General features: G+C 42.3%; 2 protein-coding genes across 4 annotated transcripts in view; both read left to right on the top strand.

Moving 5' to 3' along the window:
* The window catches only part of ddr2a (discoidin domain receptor tyrosine kinase 2a), a 45,514-nt gene extending 33,504 nt beyond the window's left edge, over positions 1–12,010 (top strand). The window contains exons 8-17 of one of the 3 annotated variants that reach the window (XM_083940375.1): positions 727–967; positions 1,146–1,211; positions 2,579–2,691; positions 2,823–3,033; positions 3,142–3,374; positions 4,786–4,913; positions 5,033–5,230; positions 6,528–6,762; positions 7,670–7,819; positions 8,914–12,010. In XM_083940375.1, the coding sequence (XP_083796501.1) occupies positions 727–967; positions 1,146–1,211; positions 2,579–2,691; positions 2,823–3,033; positions 3,142–3,374; positions 4,786–4,913; positions 5,033–5,230; positions 6,528–6,762; positions 7,670–7,819; positions 8,914–9,045 (1,707 nt within the window). In that variant the 3' untranslated portion in view covers positions 9,046–12,010. Of the gene's footprint in view, positions 1–726; positions 968–1,145; positions 1,212–2,554; positions 2,692–2,822; positions 3,034–3,141; positions 3,375–4,785; positions 4,914–5,032; positions 5,231–6,527; positions 6,763–7,669; positions 7,820–8,913 lie in introns of all 3 variants that reach the window. The other 2 variants (XM_083940376.1, XM_083940374.1) reach the window with 2 other exon arrangements.
* Positions 12,011–12,307: 297 nt separating this feature from the next.
* Positions 12,308–18,070, top strand: hsd17b7 (hydroxysteroid (17-beta) dehydrogenase 7; the record flags this gene model as incomplete). The annotated part of the gene is made up of 9 exons (XM_083940653.1): positions 12,308–12,342; positions 12,587–12,793; positions 12,929–13,021; positions 13,648–13,762; positions 16,293–16,487; positions 17,216–17,320; positions 17,525–17,581; positions 17,661–17,759; positions 17,856–18,070. 9 exons carry the CDS (start codon positions 12,308–12,310, stop codon positions 17,967–17,969), a joined length of 1,020 nt encoding a protein of 339 aa, XP_083796779.1. The 3' UTR covers positions 17,970–18,070.
* Positions 18,071–18,495: the final 425 nt, after the last annotated feature.

The following is an 18,495-nucleotide window of genomic DNA, read 5'->3' as shown; positions in this document are numbered from 1 at the left end:
GAGGCTCCTGAAAACATATTTTAAATATAAAGACATGTTTAAAACAATACAAGATCAACATTTGATAGCATTGAAAATACCAAAGTCTGCAGAGATTGTTGTTACCATGGATTAAATAATTACCATATTTGATGTGGCATGGACTTTGTTCTTTTTGCCGTAGTATGGGAAGAGCTATCGAGTATCTTTTTATTTTGTACTGCTGTTGTATTAAAGTCTAAAATTCTGTTATCGTAAAATTTTTTTAAAGAGGGTGCTTGTGCAAGTTAGTTCAACTTTAACAAACAATTCAGCAAGCCAGGGTCTCCAGACTCCTTTGATCCTCATTCCTCCTCAGGGAGCGCGTGCGTGCGAGTGTGTCAGAGAGTTTATATGTTTGTGTGTGCTGGACACACACTGTTTTTTGTAACATTTCATCTTAAAGTGTTTTTCTTTTCCTGGTTTTGAAAGCTACATTACAGTAAAGTGATTTTTTTTAACTTAAGAGTCTTAGTTATAGTATAGATTGATTTATTTATTAATGTAAATTCTTCTTTTATTCAGTTGTAAAAAGAGAATGAATACAAATAAACTCTCGATATCGGGGTATTTGGTCAAAATATCATGATATTTGATTGTATCCATATTGTCCAGCCCTACTACAAGCTAACGTTTCCCCCAGTGTTTCCTTTTTTATGTGTCTCATCAGCTCTAAAAGTCTCGCCACGTGTCTTTATCTGCATCCAGGTCCACTGCAACAACATGTACTCACGGCACGTCAAGGCCTTTCGGCAGGTGGTGTGCTACTTCCGCTCCGAAGCAGACTGGGAGGCCACGCCGCTCTCCTTCAGCCCCGTGGAGGACGAGAAGAACCCCAGCGCCCGCTTCGTTACCGTCAACCTGGCCAATCACATGGCCAGCGCCATCAAGTGCCAGTTCTACTTTGCTGATGCGTGGATGCTGTTCAGCGAGATCACCTTCCAGTCAGGTAGAGACTGAAGAACCGTGTGTATAATCTGTAACTGCAGGGGGATCTGTGGTAGCATCTAGTTTGACGCTTTATCTTCTGCAAATGTTTGGAAACTGTTATAACATTATTATGAGTATATAAAGACAGTTTTGAGGCGTTTCATCTCTCGTCATCTCTGTGACGTCTGTTCTTTCAGACACAGCCATGTACAACACAACCCTGGCTCCACCCAAGACAGGACTGCCACCGAACATACAGCCAGGTCAGTGATTGCTCCGCTCACACACTTCACGAAGACCTGTGAACCACGAATAAAACCTTTTGTAAACAACTTTGTCCGAGCATTTGACAGAGTTAGTGACATGAGAGCGTCAGAGCTTTTTGTTCCTCGAGAGAGGAAAGAAAGAGAATAAGAAAATGATAAGTGCTGGTGCTATAAATACAGTCCGGCTACAATAACAGGTGAATGGTCTGGATTTGTTTGAATAGGGGTCGGGGAAGGGAGTAGATTTTCAGATGCATCACTATTCTCTCCTGAAAGATTAAGTCTTGATGCAGAAAATAATCAGAAATTTAAAACCCAACTCTTGACATCATGATTCCCTCAACAACATTGTAAGACCGGGCTGTACGGTCAGTGGAAAATCGAAAGAATGACTGAAAATTCTTTATTTCGAACATGTTAAAAAGATAGATAGATAGATAGAGGTCTAGCCTATTCTTTTTGATGCTTTTATGTTAAATTATTTCTGCACTTTAAGGGACTGTACTGTAAATTTCGTTGTACTGGTACAATGACAATAAAGACAATTCAATTCAGATAGATGGATAGATAGATAGATAGATGCAATCACACAATATATACAATATATTGCAACCCTATTTACATGCAACACAAATTTAAATATTTCATATTCGAAGAAGGAAGAAGTTTGCACTTGTTTGTTCCTCCCACTTTATCCACTATTCATCATAATTCATATATAAACACGTATCCCTATTACATACAAACCAATATGCTATAAATATGCAATCTCTTAAAAAGGTGTCTCTCCCCTTGTATGTTTTGACAAGACACACTCTTTGTAGCATTCAAGTGTTAATAGCGGCCAGTTGCCACGCTCGCACGTTCAGGTCCTTTCCCCCGACCAACGGGGTTGTCCTGACTAACCACTCAAGGTCAAAGCCTAACCTCAACCATCTGTCTAACAAACTCTGCTGCTTGGCAATTCAATTCAATTCAATTCAATTCAATTCAATTCAATTCAATTCTAATTTATTTATAGTGCCAAATCAAGACACTTTACATATAGAGTAGATAAAGACCACACACTTACTTATGATTTACAGAGACCCAGCAATTCCACCATGAGCAGCAACAAGTCGCACAACCTTTGAGAGAAATAGTAATAATTATTATCGTTATTATATGCAGTTTTAATTCAGAAATTGTTCACACAGTGGCGATGAAAACCTGCCCTCTAACAGGCAGGAACGTCAAACAAACCCAGCTCTGTGGAGGACGGACATCTGTCTTAAGCAGGGCAGGTCTTACCAGTAAAGTTAGTGGGTTTCATAATAAGCTCTCCCTCTTCCTCTTCCCAGAGGACGACCCCACCCACAAAGTAGATGACAGCAACACACGCATCCTGATTGGTTGTTTAGTGGCGATCATCTTCATCCTCGTGGTCATCATTGTCATCATCTTGTGGAGGCAGGTGTGGCAGAAGATGTTGGAGAAGGTGAGCTCATCACTGAGGTATCAAACTGATACCAGCCCGTGCATGTCGAGTCATTTTGTGCATTTCCATTGAGTCTTCTTTCGGGAGGTGGTCAGATCTGTTCCTTCACCCCCCCACGTCCTTCATTCTAGGCCTCTCGCCGGATGCTGGACGATGAACTAACTGCTAGTTTGTCAATACAGAGTGAGACGTTCGCTTACAACCACAACCAGTCGAGCACAACCAGTGAGCAGGAGTCTAATTCCACCTATGAACGCATCTTCCCCCTCGGTCCAGACTACCAGGAGCCGTCACGCATCATATGTAAGCTGCCGGAGTTTGCTCAGAGCTCAGAGGAGCCTGGTAGGTGGACTCCTATGTTCTTACACAGCCATTAAATTGAGTATCAACGTGGTCAACCTCTTATCTTATCGAGATTCTTCGTCACAGTTCCCTGTTCTTGTGTTTTAGCCTCCACCAGCACAGCAGCTTCTAAATCCAACACAACTACTGCGGTCCAAGAGAGCGCCCCTCACTATGCAGAGGCCGACATTGTAAACCTGCAAGGCGTGACCGGAGGCAACACGTACGCCATCCCCGCGCTAACCATGGACCTGTTGTCAGGGAAGGACGTCGCTGTGGAGGAGTTCCCACGAAAGATGCTCACGTTCAAGGAGAAGCTTGGAGAGGGGCAGTTTGGAGAGGTGTGTGCTCTTTGCCCTTCTTCTACAGGTCGTCTTACAGCTTTAGATGAGCTTAAAGGCACAGGTGATGCTATAAATGCACAGGAACCGGGGCCAATAAGGTCATAAAATGAAAAAAACTTTAGAATATATCCACAATGACTACAAGTTCAATACACGAAACCGACTACAAACAACCCAAATCACCACAAAGATTATAGGAATGCAGAGCAACAATGAAGAGATGCTAAATGACTGAAAATAGACACAAATCGTCCACATAGAGACAAAAATGACGACCAAGACACGCAAGATGATTAAAAATAGATGTAAAATTTAAAAAATAGATGCAAAATGATTTTAAATACATACAAAACAACTAAAAATGTACATAAAAAGACCGTAAAGACACTTAAAATTACTACAAAACGACTAAAAGTAGACTCTTTTGAGGTGCCTCTTCATGTCTGAGTCCAGGGGCCCTTTGTCTAATAATCTCTCCTCTCTCCTCCCTCCTCCCTCCTCCCTCCTCCCTCGTCGCTCCTCTCTCTCGCTCCTCTCTCCTCGCTCCTCTCTCCTCACTCCTCTCTCCTCACTCCTCTCTCCACACTCCTCTCTCCTCTCTCCTTGCTCCTCTCTCCTCTCTCCTCTCTCCTCTTCATCTTCCTCACTCCTCTCTCCTCTCTCCTTGCTCCTCACTCCTCTCTCCTCTCTCCTTGCTCCTCGCTCCTCTCTCATCTCTCCTCTCTCCTAACTCCTCTCTCCTCTCTCCTCTCTCCTCTCTCCTCTCTCCTCTCTCCTCTCTCCTCTCTCCTCTCTCATCTCTCCTCTCTCCTCTCTCCTCTCTCCTCTCTCATCTCTCCTAACTCCTCTCTCCTCTCTCCTCTCTCCTCTCTCCTCTCTCCTCGCTCCTCTCTCCTCTCTCCTCTCTCCTCTCTCCTCTCTCCTCTCTCCTCGCTCCTCACTCCTCTCTCCTCTCTCCTCTCTCCTCCTTCCTCTCTCCTCTCTCCTCTCTCCTCTCTCCTCTCTCCTCTCTCCCCTCCTCCCTCCTCTCTCCTCTCTCCTCTCTCCTCTCTCCCCTCCTCCCTCCTCCCACCTCTCTCCTCTCTCCTCTCTCCTCTCTCCTCTCTCCTCACTCCTCTCTCCTCTCTCCTCTCTCCTCTCTCCCCTCCTCCCTCCTCCCTCCTCTCTCCTCTCTCCTCTCTCCTCTCTCTCTCTCCTCTCTCCTCTCTCCTCTCTCCTCTCTCCTCTCTCCTCTCTCCCCTCCTCCCTCCTCTCTCCTCTCCTCTCTCCTCTCTCCCCTCCTCCCTCCTCCTCCTCCCTCTCTCCTCTCTCCTCTCTCCTCTCTCCTCTCTCCTCTCTCCTCTCTCCTCTCTCCTCTCTCCTCTCTCCTCACTCCTCTCTCCTCTCTCCTCGTTCCTCTTCCTCCCAGGTGCATCTGTGTGAAGCCGAGGGAATGCAGGAGTTCATGAATAAAGAGTTTTTATTTGACATCCCAGAGGACCAGCCAGTTTTAGTGGCTGTGAAGATGCTCCGCTCAGACGCCGACAAAAATGCGAGGTACGACTTTACCCCCCTGCACCTGAAACTAAAAAAACAAATCTTGAAATGAAAATGTTAAGTGACATAATTCTGATCTCTCTGTGAAGTAAGTCACTTGTTTTGTTGTGTTTCTGCAGGAACGACTTCCTGAAAGAGATAAAGATCATGTCACGCTTGAAGGACCCCAACATCATTCGCCTGCTAGCTGTGTGCATCTACAGCGACCCTCTCTGTATGATCACAGAGTACATGGAGAACGGAGATCTCAACCAGTTTCTGTCCCGCCACGAACCTGAGGGACAACTCGCTCTGCTCAGCAACGCACCTACTGTCAGGTGAGTGGCGGTGAACAAACAAGTGTCAAACAGCTGTACATATACGTCTATTTGTGTGTGTTTTATTCCAAATAAACTCTATATAATGATGGAAGACTTGACAGACTCTCTAAAGTGCAGCCAAACATCTGGATCGCCCCCTGGTGGCTGGCTGCAGTACAGGTCATAAGTCCCGCCCCCTCCATGTTAGCAGATGGGACATCACCTTTAAAAATACATTTTCCCAAAGAGGATTTCTGTCGTTTTAGGAAGTTTTTATTTATTTTTTTATTATTATTATTATTTTTCCAAATGTTTTTATTTACTTTACCTATTTTTCTAATAAGTTCGCTATTGATTAGTTATTTGATGCTATAAAAACAGGGTGAAACGTCACGATTGATAGCCGTGATCGACTCGCCTTTGGTCTGGCAGGAGTATAGACGAGACTTTGATTATGCTGCTCCTCCGCCTGTTCACTACTGCGCAGACTCTGGCTCCAAAATTGCAACATGGCGGTGCCGTATTTCGGATATTTTGGCTTCAACAGTGAGAAGAACTTGAGCCGCGTCGTCCATCTTTACACAGTCTGTAGTCCCGGCACATGACCTGGGTTTATCAGTATAATCTGGCGATACGCTATGTATTATGATACAGGGCTTACATTTCAATATACTGAGGTATATTGTGATACTGGGAGGAGGCCTCGGGGAAGACCTAGGACTAGGTGGAGAGATCCTATCTCCACGCTGGCCTGGGAACGCCTCGGGATCCCCCAGTTAGAGCTGGTTAATGTGGCCCGGGAAAGGGAAGTTTGGGGTCCCCTGCTAAAGCTGCTGCCCCCGCGACCTGACCCCGGATAAGCGGATGAAGATGAGATGAGATGAGATATTGTGATACTGTAAGCGAGGCGATATTTCGCCGTTTTTTTAAATCCAATTTTAGGAAAACTGTCATAAAATAAAGAACACACCATTTGAATACATGGTTGTAAAACAACACAAAATTAACAACTTTGTAGGTAAACTATTGATTAAAAATCCATGCATAGTGTTAATCTATACAGCTGGGTGGAGGCCGGAGAGAGGTGGAGAGATTATATCTCCACACTGGCCTGAGAACGCCTCGGGATCCAGAGCTGGTTAATGTGGAAAGGGAAGTTTGGGGTCCCCTGCTGCAGCTGCTACCCCCGCGACCCGACCCGAAGCAGTTGAAGATGGATGAAGATGGATATACAGTGTCAAAAAACAATTATCAAACTCAGATGTGTCCATATTTTCTTACACCCCAACACATGTTTCTTCTCTCCCCCCTCCAGCTTCAATAATCTGCGCTACATGGCCGCTCAGATAGCATCGGGGATGAAGTATCTCTCCTCTCTAAACTTTGTTCATCGAGACTTGGCCACGCGGAATTGCCTGGTGGGTAAAAACTACACGATAAAGATAGCTGACTTTGGCATGAGCAGAAACCTGTACAGTGGTGACTACTACCGCATCCAGGGCAGAGCGGTACTGCCGATACGCTGGATGTCCTGGGAGAGCATCCTGCTGGTAAGGATCATTACTTGAATGTCGCATATTGTGAAAAGTGAGATTTCCATGTCTTTTTTCATTATAAAGCAGGTCCAGGTGCTATATATATAATCACAACTATACGACAATAAAGGTAGAGAGTGCCGTTACAGTCATTCCCCGGCTGCAATGATGCAGAGACGCTGAGATGTGGAAGACTCGGAAACACTGAAAAATCAGACCAGACTGTGCTTTTTCTTAAAGGGCCGAGTTTTAAAACGAAGCATTTCAGACAGAGGGTGAATACAGGTGTATTCAGACAGACAGGATGAGAAAAATAATGTGCTTTTGAACATTAAAGCATGTAAACATGTTCTAGTAAAAACCCAAAATACAAGTATGAACCTGAAAATGAGCAGAATATGAGACCTTTAAACAACAACGATGTAGTGTACCGAGGTTTTAATCTTACTGTTATCTGCTGTCATATATAAACTGAACTCATACAACCCCACTTAAAAAACAAACAAACATACCTTAAGTTTATCAACGTTTATTTGCACTGTAGATAACCATGTGTGCACAGAAAGCACAAGAACCAAGAGCGCCAAAAGTTTGCCATATTTAAACTTTATATTTCAGTTTTGATCATGGGAATACTGTGACATTTGAAGTCAAAGTGAAAAATGAAATAACAATAATTAAAGTAACTGGGTGTCTACGACCTTTCCCAAACAGGAAGCCGCGATTAAAACGTCTGCTCACAAATAAAAACTGTGATTTTCACACTTAGGGGAAATACTGGGACGTTAGGTCAGTGGTAGAAACCCAGAATACAAGTACGGACCTGAAATTGAGCGTGATGTGACTTTAATTGTTGAGAAAAGTCCTTTATTTGATGTTTTCCTGCCAAGCTGACACCATGTCCCCGTCTTTTGTTGTGCAGGGTAAATTCACCACAGCTAGTGATGTGTGGGCGTTCGGGGTGACCCTGTGGGAGATACTCAACTTCTGCAAGGAGCAACCCTACTCTCAGCTCACCGACGAGCAGGTGATAGAAAACACAGGGGAGTTCTTCAGGGACCAGAAACGACAGGTGAGTGCTGTCACAATAACGTCATCCACATGTTTATATATAAAACAAAGAGACACTGGAGACGTCTGAGGCAAAAACATTTTTATGCACTGTCTAATTTTAGATTTTTTTGTTATTTTGCTCCTTTAACGTGTTTTCTTTCAGACGAGTGGAAGGAAAACATCCAAAATACACATTTAGGTGTTTTATTTTACTGCACTTTGTTTGTTTGTGTCTGTAGATTTCTTCTTAAGTAATTTAAAGTTAGCATTAGATAATGCCTCGTTTGTATATTTAAACATACATTTCAGAAAGCTTGTAATACAAAAAACATATTATATTATTGTCTTAATGTAAGTGATCGATGTTCATGGTGATATCTGTTAGTTTACATTTTTATGCACAATGTCCAAAATCCCCTTTGTAAAAACCTTTGACTCTAACATTAAATTAATTAAATTAATTATTAATGTTGAACCTGGCTTTATCCACTGTTCACATTTCTGTTGTGGAAATGAACAAATTAGTGCACATTTCATAAGAGAATGCCTCATTTGCATATTTATACTTACAATTTCAGAAAACATGTAATACAAAAAATATTTGTCTTAATGTAAATAATCAACTGGGGACGTTTCCTGGTGATATCTATTATTTAACATTTTAACCCTGTTCACCCGTAGTGGCTTGCAAAATGTATGAATTTTAAAATATGTATCTTTAAAGTAAGTTTTCTTTCTTTCTTACTTACCAATTTTATTCCCATCTAAATTATGTGTTCATATATTATTCATAGCCTGATTTATTACATTTATTAATAAAAGTATGACAAAATTTGAGTGATTTTAAAAAGAGATATCCAAAATCCCCTTCGTAAAAGCCTTTGACTCTAACATGTCAATAAAACTAAACTTTACCCAATGTTCACATTTATATTGGTACATATATTTCATAAGATAATGCCTAATTTGCATCTTTATACATACAATTTCATAAAACATGTAACGTAAACGTATTTGTCTTAATGTAAATAATCAACTGTGGACGTTTCGCGGTGATATCTGTTAAAAATGCCCTGTGTTCACCTGAAGTGTGCTCCCGCCCCTGTGCTGCAGATCTACCTGCCTCAGCCCGTGCTGTGTCCAGACTCGCTCTACAAGATCATGCTGAGCTGCTGGAGGAGGAACACCAAGGAGCGGCCCTCCTTCCAGGAAATACACCGAGCCCTCCTGGAAATACAGCCTTAAGCTCGGGCAATGATTAGAGACTTTTGAAGACTGCCCGTCTCTGGAAGAAGCAGACAAGAGTAGACCATGATTCAGACACAGTCCAGGTTTAAGCTTTCTGGTTTCAGGAGAGGAACAGGGCGAGAGCCGCCCGCTGGCTCCAAGCTACGATTTGGGAAACACTGTTTCGTGGACTTACACTCTTCAAAGATGGACTACCGGAGACTTTTTGGTGTGTGTCAGTTTGAGTTTGATCGGCACAGTCACTAAGATGTTTTATAGACGTACAGCTATTCTTAGAAAACTCTATTCTTGATTTACGACACACGCAGAAACGCGATTACGGTTTGCGTGACGTGTGTTTTTACGAAGCCAGGATTAAATGTAGCAAGTGACATACGGCACTTTTTAAATTTTAATTTCACTTTTCTTTCTTTCTTTTTAAATGAGCTCAAATTTCCCGTGTTACAGTGTTTGACTACAAACTTGTGCAGCATTGTTGGAGTGTTTTCCTTTGGAAGACTGCTTGAATGTAGAGCGCAGCCGACCACGAGTGTTGGGTTTCCTTTCATTTCAAGTGTTTCATCTCAGTTTCCTCCGACACACATTTACAAAAACAAGGAAATATCACGTCTCTCTCATCTCCCTGCAGTTTTCCCTTCTGTGATCTAAACATGAAGTGTATACGACTGTGTATTTTCAATAGATAAGTCTAAAAAGTCTCAAATAGCAATATTTTGTATTGATATTTATATGTTCATATTTGTTTCGGTGATATATTTGTGGATGAATATTCTCTTTGGAGTGTCATATTTGATGTGGTTCGGTAACTTTGCCGCTCACGTTTTGGATCGAAGCGCCGATCAAACTACTTCAGAGGATTCTTCGTTTCTCACTTATTTTTCTTTCGCATTGATCACAAACTATCGCTCTTTGAGGATCCATCAGATGTCGCACGGTGCTTATCAGGAAATGCAGCCTGTGCTTTGCTACAGTGTGTGTTTACAGTCGGCATCATCGAGGAGGTGTTACCGAAGGTGTCGTGTATGTCAGACCAGGAAATACTTCGCCATCAAAATGGTCACTTACTCACCGAGTGTTGCCTCGAGCTTTGTTTTTGGAGCATGCGTCCGCGGTGAACAGAGGATTTAAAAGAATACACAGAAAAGTCTTAATGCATTGAAGGAAACGGAGGCTGCGTTCACCAAATTATATCGAAACATCAATTCACAACCTCTCACACAACTTGTTTATTATAATCCAATTGTCGTTGATAGGGCGGCACGCTGGTCTGGTGGTTAGCGCTCTTGCCTCAAAGCAAGAGGGTTCCTGGTTCCTGGTTTGAATCCCTGCTGGGGCCCTTCTGTGTGGAGTTTGCATGTTCTCTGCATGGGTTTTCTCCGGGTTCTCCGGTTTCCTCCCACAGTCCAAAGACATGCATGTGTTAGGTTAATTGATGACTCTAAAATGCCCGTAGGTGTGAATGTCTTTGTTTGTCTATGTGCCCTGTGATAGACTGGCGTCCTGTCCAGGGTGTACCCCGCCTCACGCCCGATGTCCAAAACAAAAAAAAGACTTTTGTGTCCCCCCCAATCCTGACATCGGATCTGCCCCCTCGGTGAACCCATGCTGCCTTGTGCGCAGTTTCACTTCGCCCTGCACGGCAGCCTGGACTCCATGGGTCCGAGGGAACCAATCACAGGACGGGAAGGGACGGCAAGACGACGACAATGTCTATGTGACACATCGAAGCTTCTTCTTACTCGTCGAATTTCTGTCGCTCTACATATGTCATCTGGAATACTTGATATGATGAGTTACATACAGACGCATTTGATAGACATTCGTAGCGCCCAATAAACAGATCTGTGCAATCGTAAACCACGCCTCAAATACGAGAACAAGAATCATTGGTTCCCAGAGATTTGGACGTGTTAGCCAGGCTAATAAATTGTAAGTATTTAGCAAAAACGCATGTGTTGTGAGGTACTGATCACACGACTGAACTATGAGACTTGGATTATACCGCACGAGTTTGCAGACAGCGATAGACTGGCGTCCTGTCCAGGGTGTACCCCGCCTCACGCCCAAAATCGGCTGGGATTGGCTCCAGCCCCCCCCACGCCCCCGACAGGGACAAGCAGTTGAACATGAATGAATGAATGAGTTTGCAAACTGATGTTTTGATTTAGTTTTTGCTGTTTTTAAACACGGCCCCCATTTACTTCAATGCATCAAGACTTTTTTCGTTTTTTAGATTCTCCATTCACCGCGGAGGCGTGCAACAAAAACAAGGTTTTCTTTATGAACTCAAGGCAAACCTCTGTGTGTAACTGAAAAGAGTTGTTTTGATGGTGAAGTCTTGCTTTATTGCAGACATGCTAACGGTTCGTGTCAGTTGACAAAGAAAGTGCAGAAAGTGCCTTATTATTGTAGAGAATTGAGTTTGATTGGAACAGCACGGCCGCTTCAGATTAGTTATTAGTTTCTTTCTTTTGTTTGTTGCTGTTGCTGGATTCTTTCCTCCTCTTTTCTATCATATTTCTGTGTATAACTCTCTAATAGCTTGAACTTCATGTTGCATACCACTGTTTGTCAGCCACTGCAGACGTATTTACAGGCTTGACCCTCTTATCAGAGGCCTTTGCCCCACTTACCTTGCTCATAAAAGACACTCACGTCTGCCCGTATGCATGATATTTTCTACTTTTATGCCAAAGTCATGCTTATCTTTCTGTGTTTTGCAATCCAGGCAAAAAAAAAGTTAAATATGATCTTAATTTTGGAGACACATTTGGGTATTTGTGCGATGTGGTAATAAAGAAACCCCTTCATGTCCTTCTGGATCCTCTCGGTGTGACGAATGAGTTTGGGGGCAGATGTATAGCTGTAAAAAAAAGTAACAGATTTCATGTTTTTATTACATATTTGTACTCAAATGTTCGATAAGAATGTTTTTATATACGTTGTAAACAAATGTTGTACATTGATAGACAAAAATACAAATAAAATTTAAACAGGGAGTCTTTTTAGGAGCTCTTGCTTTATTGATAAGCGCTGATTATTTGAGACTCTGTGGGCGGCCCTCGAAGCTGATCCGACTGGTATCGACATCTGATTGGCTGAGTGCTGCTGCAGTGGCCAATCACAGCATGGAGGTGGAGGGAAAGATGTGACTCCACATCAGTGGGAAAAAGAAACACCAGGAAAAGGACACAGAAGGTGTTGCTTTGAAAGAACCTTTAAATGAAGTGTTTTCTGTTCACAGTTTGGGCCAGAAAAGATGAATAGGGTGGTTTTGGTGACGGGAGCGAATAGGTAACAGCTGCATTTGTTGTTTTTAATAGAAACTTCTGGCATCTTAAGTGTGATGGGCTCATGACATGAGATCCCTTTCATTAAGATCTTAACTTTTGGTTAATTAATAAAGGCGTGGATATTGTGTTATTTACGTTATTTATTTGCATGACTTTCTGAAATCTTGTCAAGAGAGTCAAGTAGGTAAAAGTAAACTTTAGCTGCTGTAATAATTGGTATTCCATTACACTGTGTCTCCCTGCAGTGGCATCGGCCTGGCCCTGTGTGAGCGTCTCCTCTCGCAGGACACAGAGGGTCTCCAGCTGTGTCTGGCCTGCAGGAACATGCAGCGGGCTCAGGCCACTCGCTCCGCCCTCCTCACCTCTCACCCCACAGCCCAGGTGGCCCTGCTGCAGCTGGACACCAGCAGCATCTCCTCCGTCCTCACTGCTGCACAGGAGGTCAAACTCAGGTGGGACTAGGATGTGGAGTCACAACAGCGTGGCACTCACATCAAACAGCCTTTAATAGACAGGTTATGTCCTAGATACTGTGTTTAATGTGTGTTACAGAGGTGAATATGTGTGACTTTAAGTGTCTACTGCAGGTATAACCGGTTGGACTATCTCTACCTGAACGCAGGCATCATGCCAAACCCACAGTTTGATGTAAAAGCCTTTTTCAAAGGCCTCTTCTCCAGGTACTTTATTGATTTTACACTTACCAAAAAGAAGTATACTATTGTTTATTAAGGAAAATTAAGTACAATGCAAGCATATTTCCCATACTCTGTAGAAACTATGTGTACTACTTCAATTGTTCTTTGGACTAAATTGTCCCACTTTTTAGTTTGTAAACGTACTTTAAGTGTAAGAATACACTTTGAGTACACAACTAGTTTACATATAAGTTTGATTTTGCACTGCAACTATATACTATACGATATTTATTCACCCCCGATATGACGTTATTGTCAGAAGTCTGAAATTTGTTTTGCATCGCAGCAGCTCCATTTACCGCATCACAGAAAAGACAAACGTGATGAGAAAAGTCAAACATTAAGACGTCAAAACAGGACCTAATAAAACATACGTTCAACATAACATTACTTCATCAGAAGACAGCATGAAACAAACGGGTGCTTCCATTTTGAAACCCCATATCCCCGGTTTGATGGTCACACATAGTACTCACTATTGTTCCCCTACTACAAGTGAACTTAAAGGAAAAATGTTAATTTGATAGTTTTTAATCTCTTTAAACAGATTCTGCATATTACACTGTTTTTCCATAGCTCCGGTTTCTAGTCTGACGTCTTTTTTGCAGTCGTATCATCACCATGTTTGCCACCGGTGAGGGGATTCTCACGCAGACAGACCGTGTCACCTCTGACGGCCTGCAGGAAGTGTTCACGACCAACCTCTTTGGTCACTTCCTGCTGGTGAGTAACTGCTGAGTTGACTACTGAATTATCTAGAAGGATGGTTTCATCCACACACACAGGATGCCCCTTCAGGGACAGTCCATCGAGTTTACCCTTGATGGAATAAATGGACTGCAGGTGACACTGGATCTGTCTGTCACTCATTAAAAATTTAAAGTGAATGATGTTCTAGGCACAAGGTCACTGCGGACAGTTCTGCTGACTGTGCGCTTGCAGCTTCATTCTGACTTGTATTAAGTTGCCCTCGCAGAGTTCACCTTCACAAAGTCCCTGTTTGAACTTTAAATCCATCTTTGCTGCTGTAGTTTAGAGAGGAAAAAGAGCTAAAGTGACACATAATTGTTTTGGTAAAGTCTTTTTTTTAATCATCCAAAACAGTTTGGCCGGGATTTAACATTTCTGCTTAAAATCTACAGTGTATTTTCAGCAGGTTGTTTAAGATTTAGAAGCGTAAAAGTGCATTTGTAAGTGACAATATATGGGTAAGATGTAATAATATCACCTGTTCCCTCACACAAATCAACCAAGCTTCTAAAATTAAAGGTCCCTCATTGTATAAAATGAGACTTCCATGTCGTTTCTTTTTATTATAATGCATGCTGAGGTGATTTATAAATACTGTTAAAGTATCAAAATGCGCAATCTGTTACGCGGGGTCCCACGAGGAGTGCTGGTGGTACTGGGTGAAAAGGTGGTGATCAAGATGGAGCTCGGGTGGCTGTAGTGACTGGCAGTGGCAGGAGAAGACGAACAGGCATGGAAGCAAGCAGGCAGGCGGGCAAGCAGGATTAACTGAACAGAGAAATCAAACAGGTTAGAAATGCTACACAAGCGAAAACACACAAGAGATAACTAAAGGCCGGTGTCAAACTAAGTACCGCTCAGGCTGAGCGTATGAACTAGCAACGAGTGGCTGAAAATCCGGATGTTATATGGAGGGGTTGATTAGTGGGATGAGATGCACCTGGCTCTACCTGCAGGAGAAAGAAGACCACGCCCATGCACAACGCTGACAGGGAAAGGGAGAGACGAGGATCAAAACAAATACAGAGCAGACACAATGGAGAGGAGGGAATGCCAAGATGTAGATAATGACACAATCCACAGAGAAATGCAAACTGTCCGTATTCAGAAACTGTCTTTAAACGAGCCGTCAGGACTTCTGTACAGTTGTGATGTCACAACTATACTATATTTAAGTAGAAAGTGCTGCGTCAGTGCCGTTACGGTCATTCCCTGACTGTGATGACGGTGCAAAGACGCTGAGAACACAGATGTGGAAGACCCGGTAACGCTGACCAATCATACCCCTTTTCGACCAACCAAGACCTGGTTCTGGTGCTGGTGCTGGTTCACTGTTGGTTCAATTTGGGAACATTCGCAGAACCTGTTAGGTTTTTTGCAGGCTAGAGATCCATGTCATTACGTCACTGTATACGTCTGAGGTTTCCTCAGAAATGCTAACGCCCACCTCAAGCACAACAACAACAACAACAACAACAACAACAACAACAACAATAGTGGACTACAACACTTTTGTGCTGCTCCTCTTGAATACAATGGATGATTTAATTTGAGGAGAAAGGTAATTATCTAACATGTTTTGATTCTAATCAACACTAAATATAGATGTTAATGTTAGCCTTTGTTGGAAGCTAACGTTAGAGCTAACTTTAGCCTAACCTAGCACAGACTACCTGCAATTGATCACATTGCAGTTAAAATGAATGAATTTATGTATTTATGATTAATTTCTTTACAGACGTCAGAATCAATCGACTGCAGCTGCAGCTGTGTTCAATGAAAACTGCAGTTACACCAGACATGAACATGTACATGTTTATGTTTGCTTTCCGAGTTGTTAATAGTTCTTTGATTTTCTGAAAGGAACTCTGTTTAATTATTGTGCATAACTGTGAACAAACATTTTTTAAAAACTTAACTTAAACGGTGTTTCTCTGTTGATTAAGCACACTGAAGAAAACATGTCTCTTTAGAGAAGTTGTTCATTGTGCCAAAAAAACAACAATATAATACACAAATATTAAAATCGTAACATTTTTTAAAGCATGCAAGAAGTGGTGCCGGTTCTTGACGAGTTGGTGCTGATCGGGAACCAGTTTTCCTGACAGCGAGCCGGTTCTTTGGCTGTCGAAACAGGAAGAACCGGTTCAAGATTGGGCACCGGCTCTGAACCGGCCCTTAAAATGTCTTGGTGGAAAAGGGGCAACAGAGCAGACTGGGCGCTAAAACGGAGCGTTTCAGACAGAGAGTGAATACAGGTTTATTCAGACAGACAGGAGGAGAAAAAGTATGTGTTTTTGAACATTAGAGCATGAAAACATGTTCTAGTACAAACCCAAGTATGAACCTGAAAACGAGTGTAATATGGGACCTTTAAGTCTAATTTTCCTAATTAAAATCAGCAATCTGGGGGAATAAATGTGCAATATCTCTTTGTTTTATGAGAACTAAGCTTTGATGACTTGTTAAGATGTTTTTTATGTTCCCCTGTGTTGTGGCTCAGATCAGGGAGCTGGAACCGGTCCTGTGCCACGAGGGTCGGACGTCCCAGCTGATCTGGACCTCCTCCAGTAACGCTCACCGCTCGGCGTTTAACCTCGAGGACGTGCAGCACCAGAGAGGCGCTCAGCCGTACAGCTCCTCCAAATATGCCTCCGACCTGCTCAGCCTGGCGCTCAACACACACCACAACAAACAGGTCACACACACACACACACACACACACAAACACACACACACACACACACACACACACACACACACACACACACACACACACACACACACACACACACACACACACACACACACACACACACACACACACCTCATGCTGTGTATCAACCTGCAAAATTAGAAACTTTTTGGTATCAAATTAATCTAAAAAGTAATTTACACATAGTGAAATTTAAATTCAGTGGGAACTAGAATATTTTAAGCAAACATTTTAATATTTACACATTTTTTTCTCATGTAATAAATTCACTGAATAGGAAGAGTACATTTTATTATATATTTTAAAATACAATTTAAATGATTTATAGTCACTGCACATTAACTTTGAAATACTAATTCAACTTTACTCTGAAAATCTTTTTATATCACGGATGAGTCATTTTATAGTAAATGTCTTTCTCATATTTGTGATAACTGCGACATTTCTTCGAAAACATATAATTAAGGGATCAACTTCCTCTCTGCGTCCTTCTGTTACCGAGATACTGCATAAAAAAACCTTCATACAACTAAGTAAATAAACATGTCAAAATGTAGATAAAAGTAGTTAAATCTATTTATTAACAGCAATTTCCTCTCTATAAAACCTATGAACGATTAATTTCATAGATTTTATTATACTAAAAAGTATTTTTTTCAGTGTGTATCAACCTGCAAAATGAACTTTTTGGCTTTTATCGTCGTCTCTAGGGTTTGTTCTCCTCCGTCATCTGTCCTGGTTTCGTGATGACGAATCTGACCTACGGTATCCTGCCCTCCTTCCTCTGGACCCTGCTCATGCCTGTCTTTTGGCTTGTGAGTGCGGCTCAGACCAGACAAGTTATTCACACACACACACACACAAACACACACACACACACACACACACACACACACACACACACACACACACACACACACACACACACACACACACACACACACACACACACACACACACACACACACACACACAGTGATAGTTAAATGATCAGTAACGTCTTTCTTTCCTGATCTCAGATAAGAACGTTCACCAATACGTTCACCCTCACCTCTTATAATGGAGCTGAAGCTCTGGTAGGTTAAAACACATTTTCAAATTCCCAAACACAGTTTTAGTACGAATGAATTCACGGATGCTGCTCTTTTGTTGCAGTTCTGGCTGTTTAAGCAAAAGCCTGAATCCCTGGACCCTCGAGCCAAGTATCACAGCTTAACATCTGGGCTCGGCAACAACTACACACAGCCACGTAAGGTACAGAAAGCAAGACCTACCCATTGAAATTCAGTTTTTTCAATCTTTTAAAATTGTCTTTGAGTGAGTTAATGTGTCTTCTGTTCCGCTTTGCAGATGGACATTGATTTGGAAACATCAGATGCTTTGTATGAGAAATTACTGCAGCTAGAAAGTGAAGTGAGAAAGAAACTGAAGGGAGTTCACATGAGTCCTGCAGGATCATCTTGATGCTGATCACACAGTCCTGGGGTGGAGAGTGGCTCTTGTTATTCACATCTGGTGACCTGGGAGCAGTGGCGGACTCAGGGGAGGGCTCTGTGGTTGAAAAAGCGTGCTAAAGTGCCCTAAATAGTGGCAAAATAAAGAGGAAGTGCCTTAATGGCTGCTCTTTATACATGCAAAAAAGGATTTGGTGCCCCCTAGAGTGACCCTCCATACAATATATTATGATGACGTGCCCTCTAGAACAAGAAAATTCAATAACATGCCGTCAATGAGTGTCTTTATGCCCGCCTGGTGCCTTCAATTGTTGCTAAAGTGCCCTCTATAGTGTGAAAGTGCCTTATTGACTGCTCTTTACACATGAAAAACATTATTGAGTGCCCTCTAGGGTGCCCCTTCAAACAATAAATGATGTTCCCTCTAGAGCAAGAATATGGAAAACCGAAGAAACATGTTGTGGTTAATTAATGAGGTGCAGAGATTTTGATTTCAAAAGTAAGTTTAGTGGGAAAAGTCAATACTGTTCGATGCT

Source organism: Echiichthys vipera (genome assembly GCF_963691815.1).
Source record: "Echiichthys vipera genome assembly, chromosome: 3".
NCBI classification, from domain to species: Eukaryota; Metazoa; Chordata; class Actinopteri; order Perciformes; family Trachinidae; genus Echiichthys; species Echiichthys vipera.
Note: the sequence above shows the minus strand (reverse complement) of the source record. Positions and strands in the feature narration are given on the sequence as shown.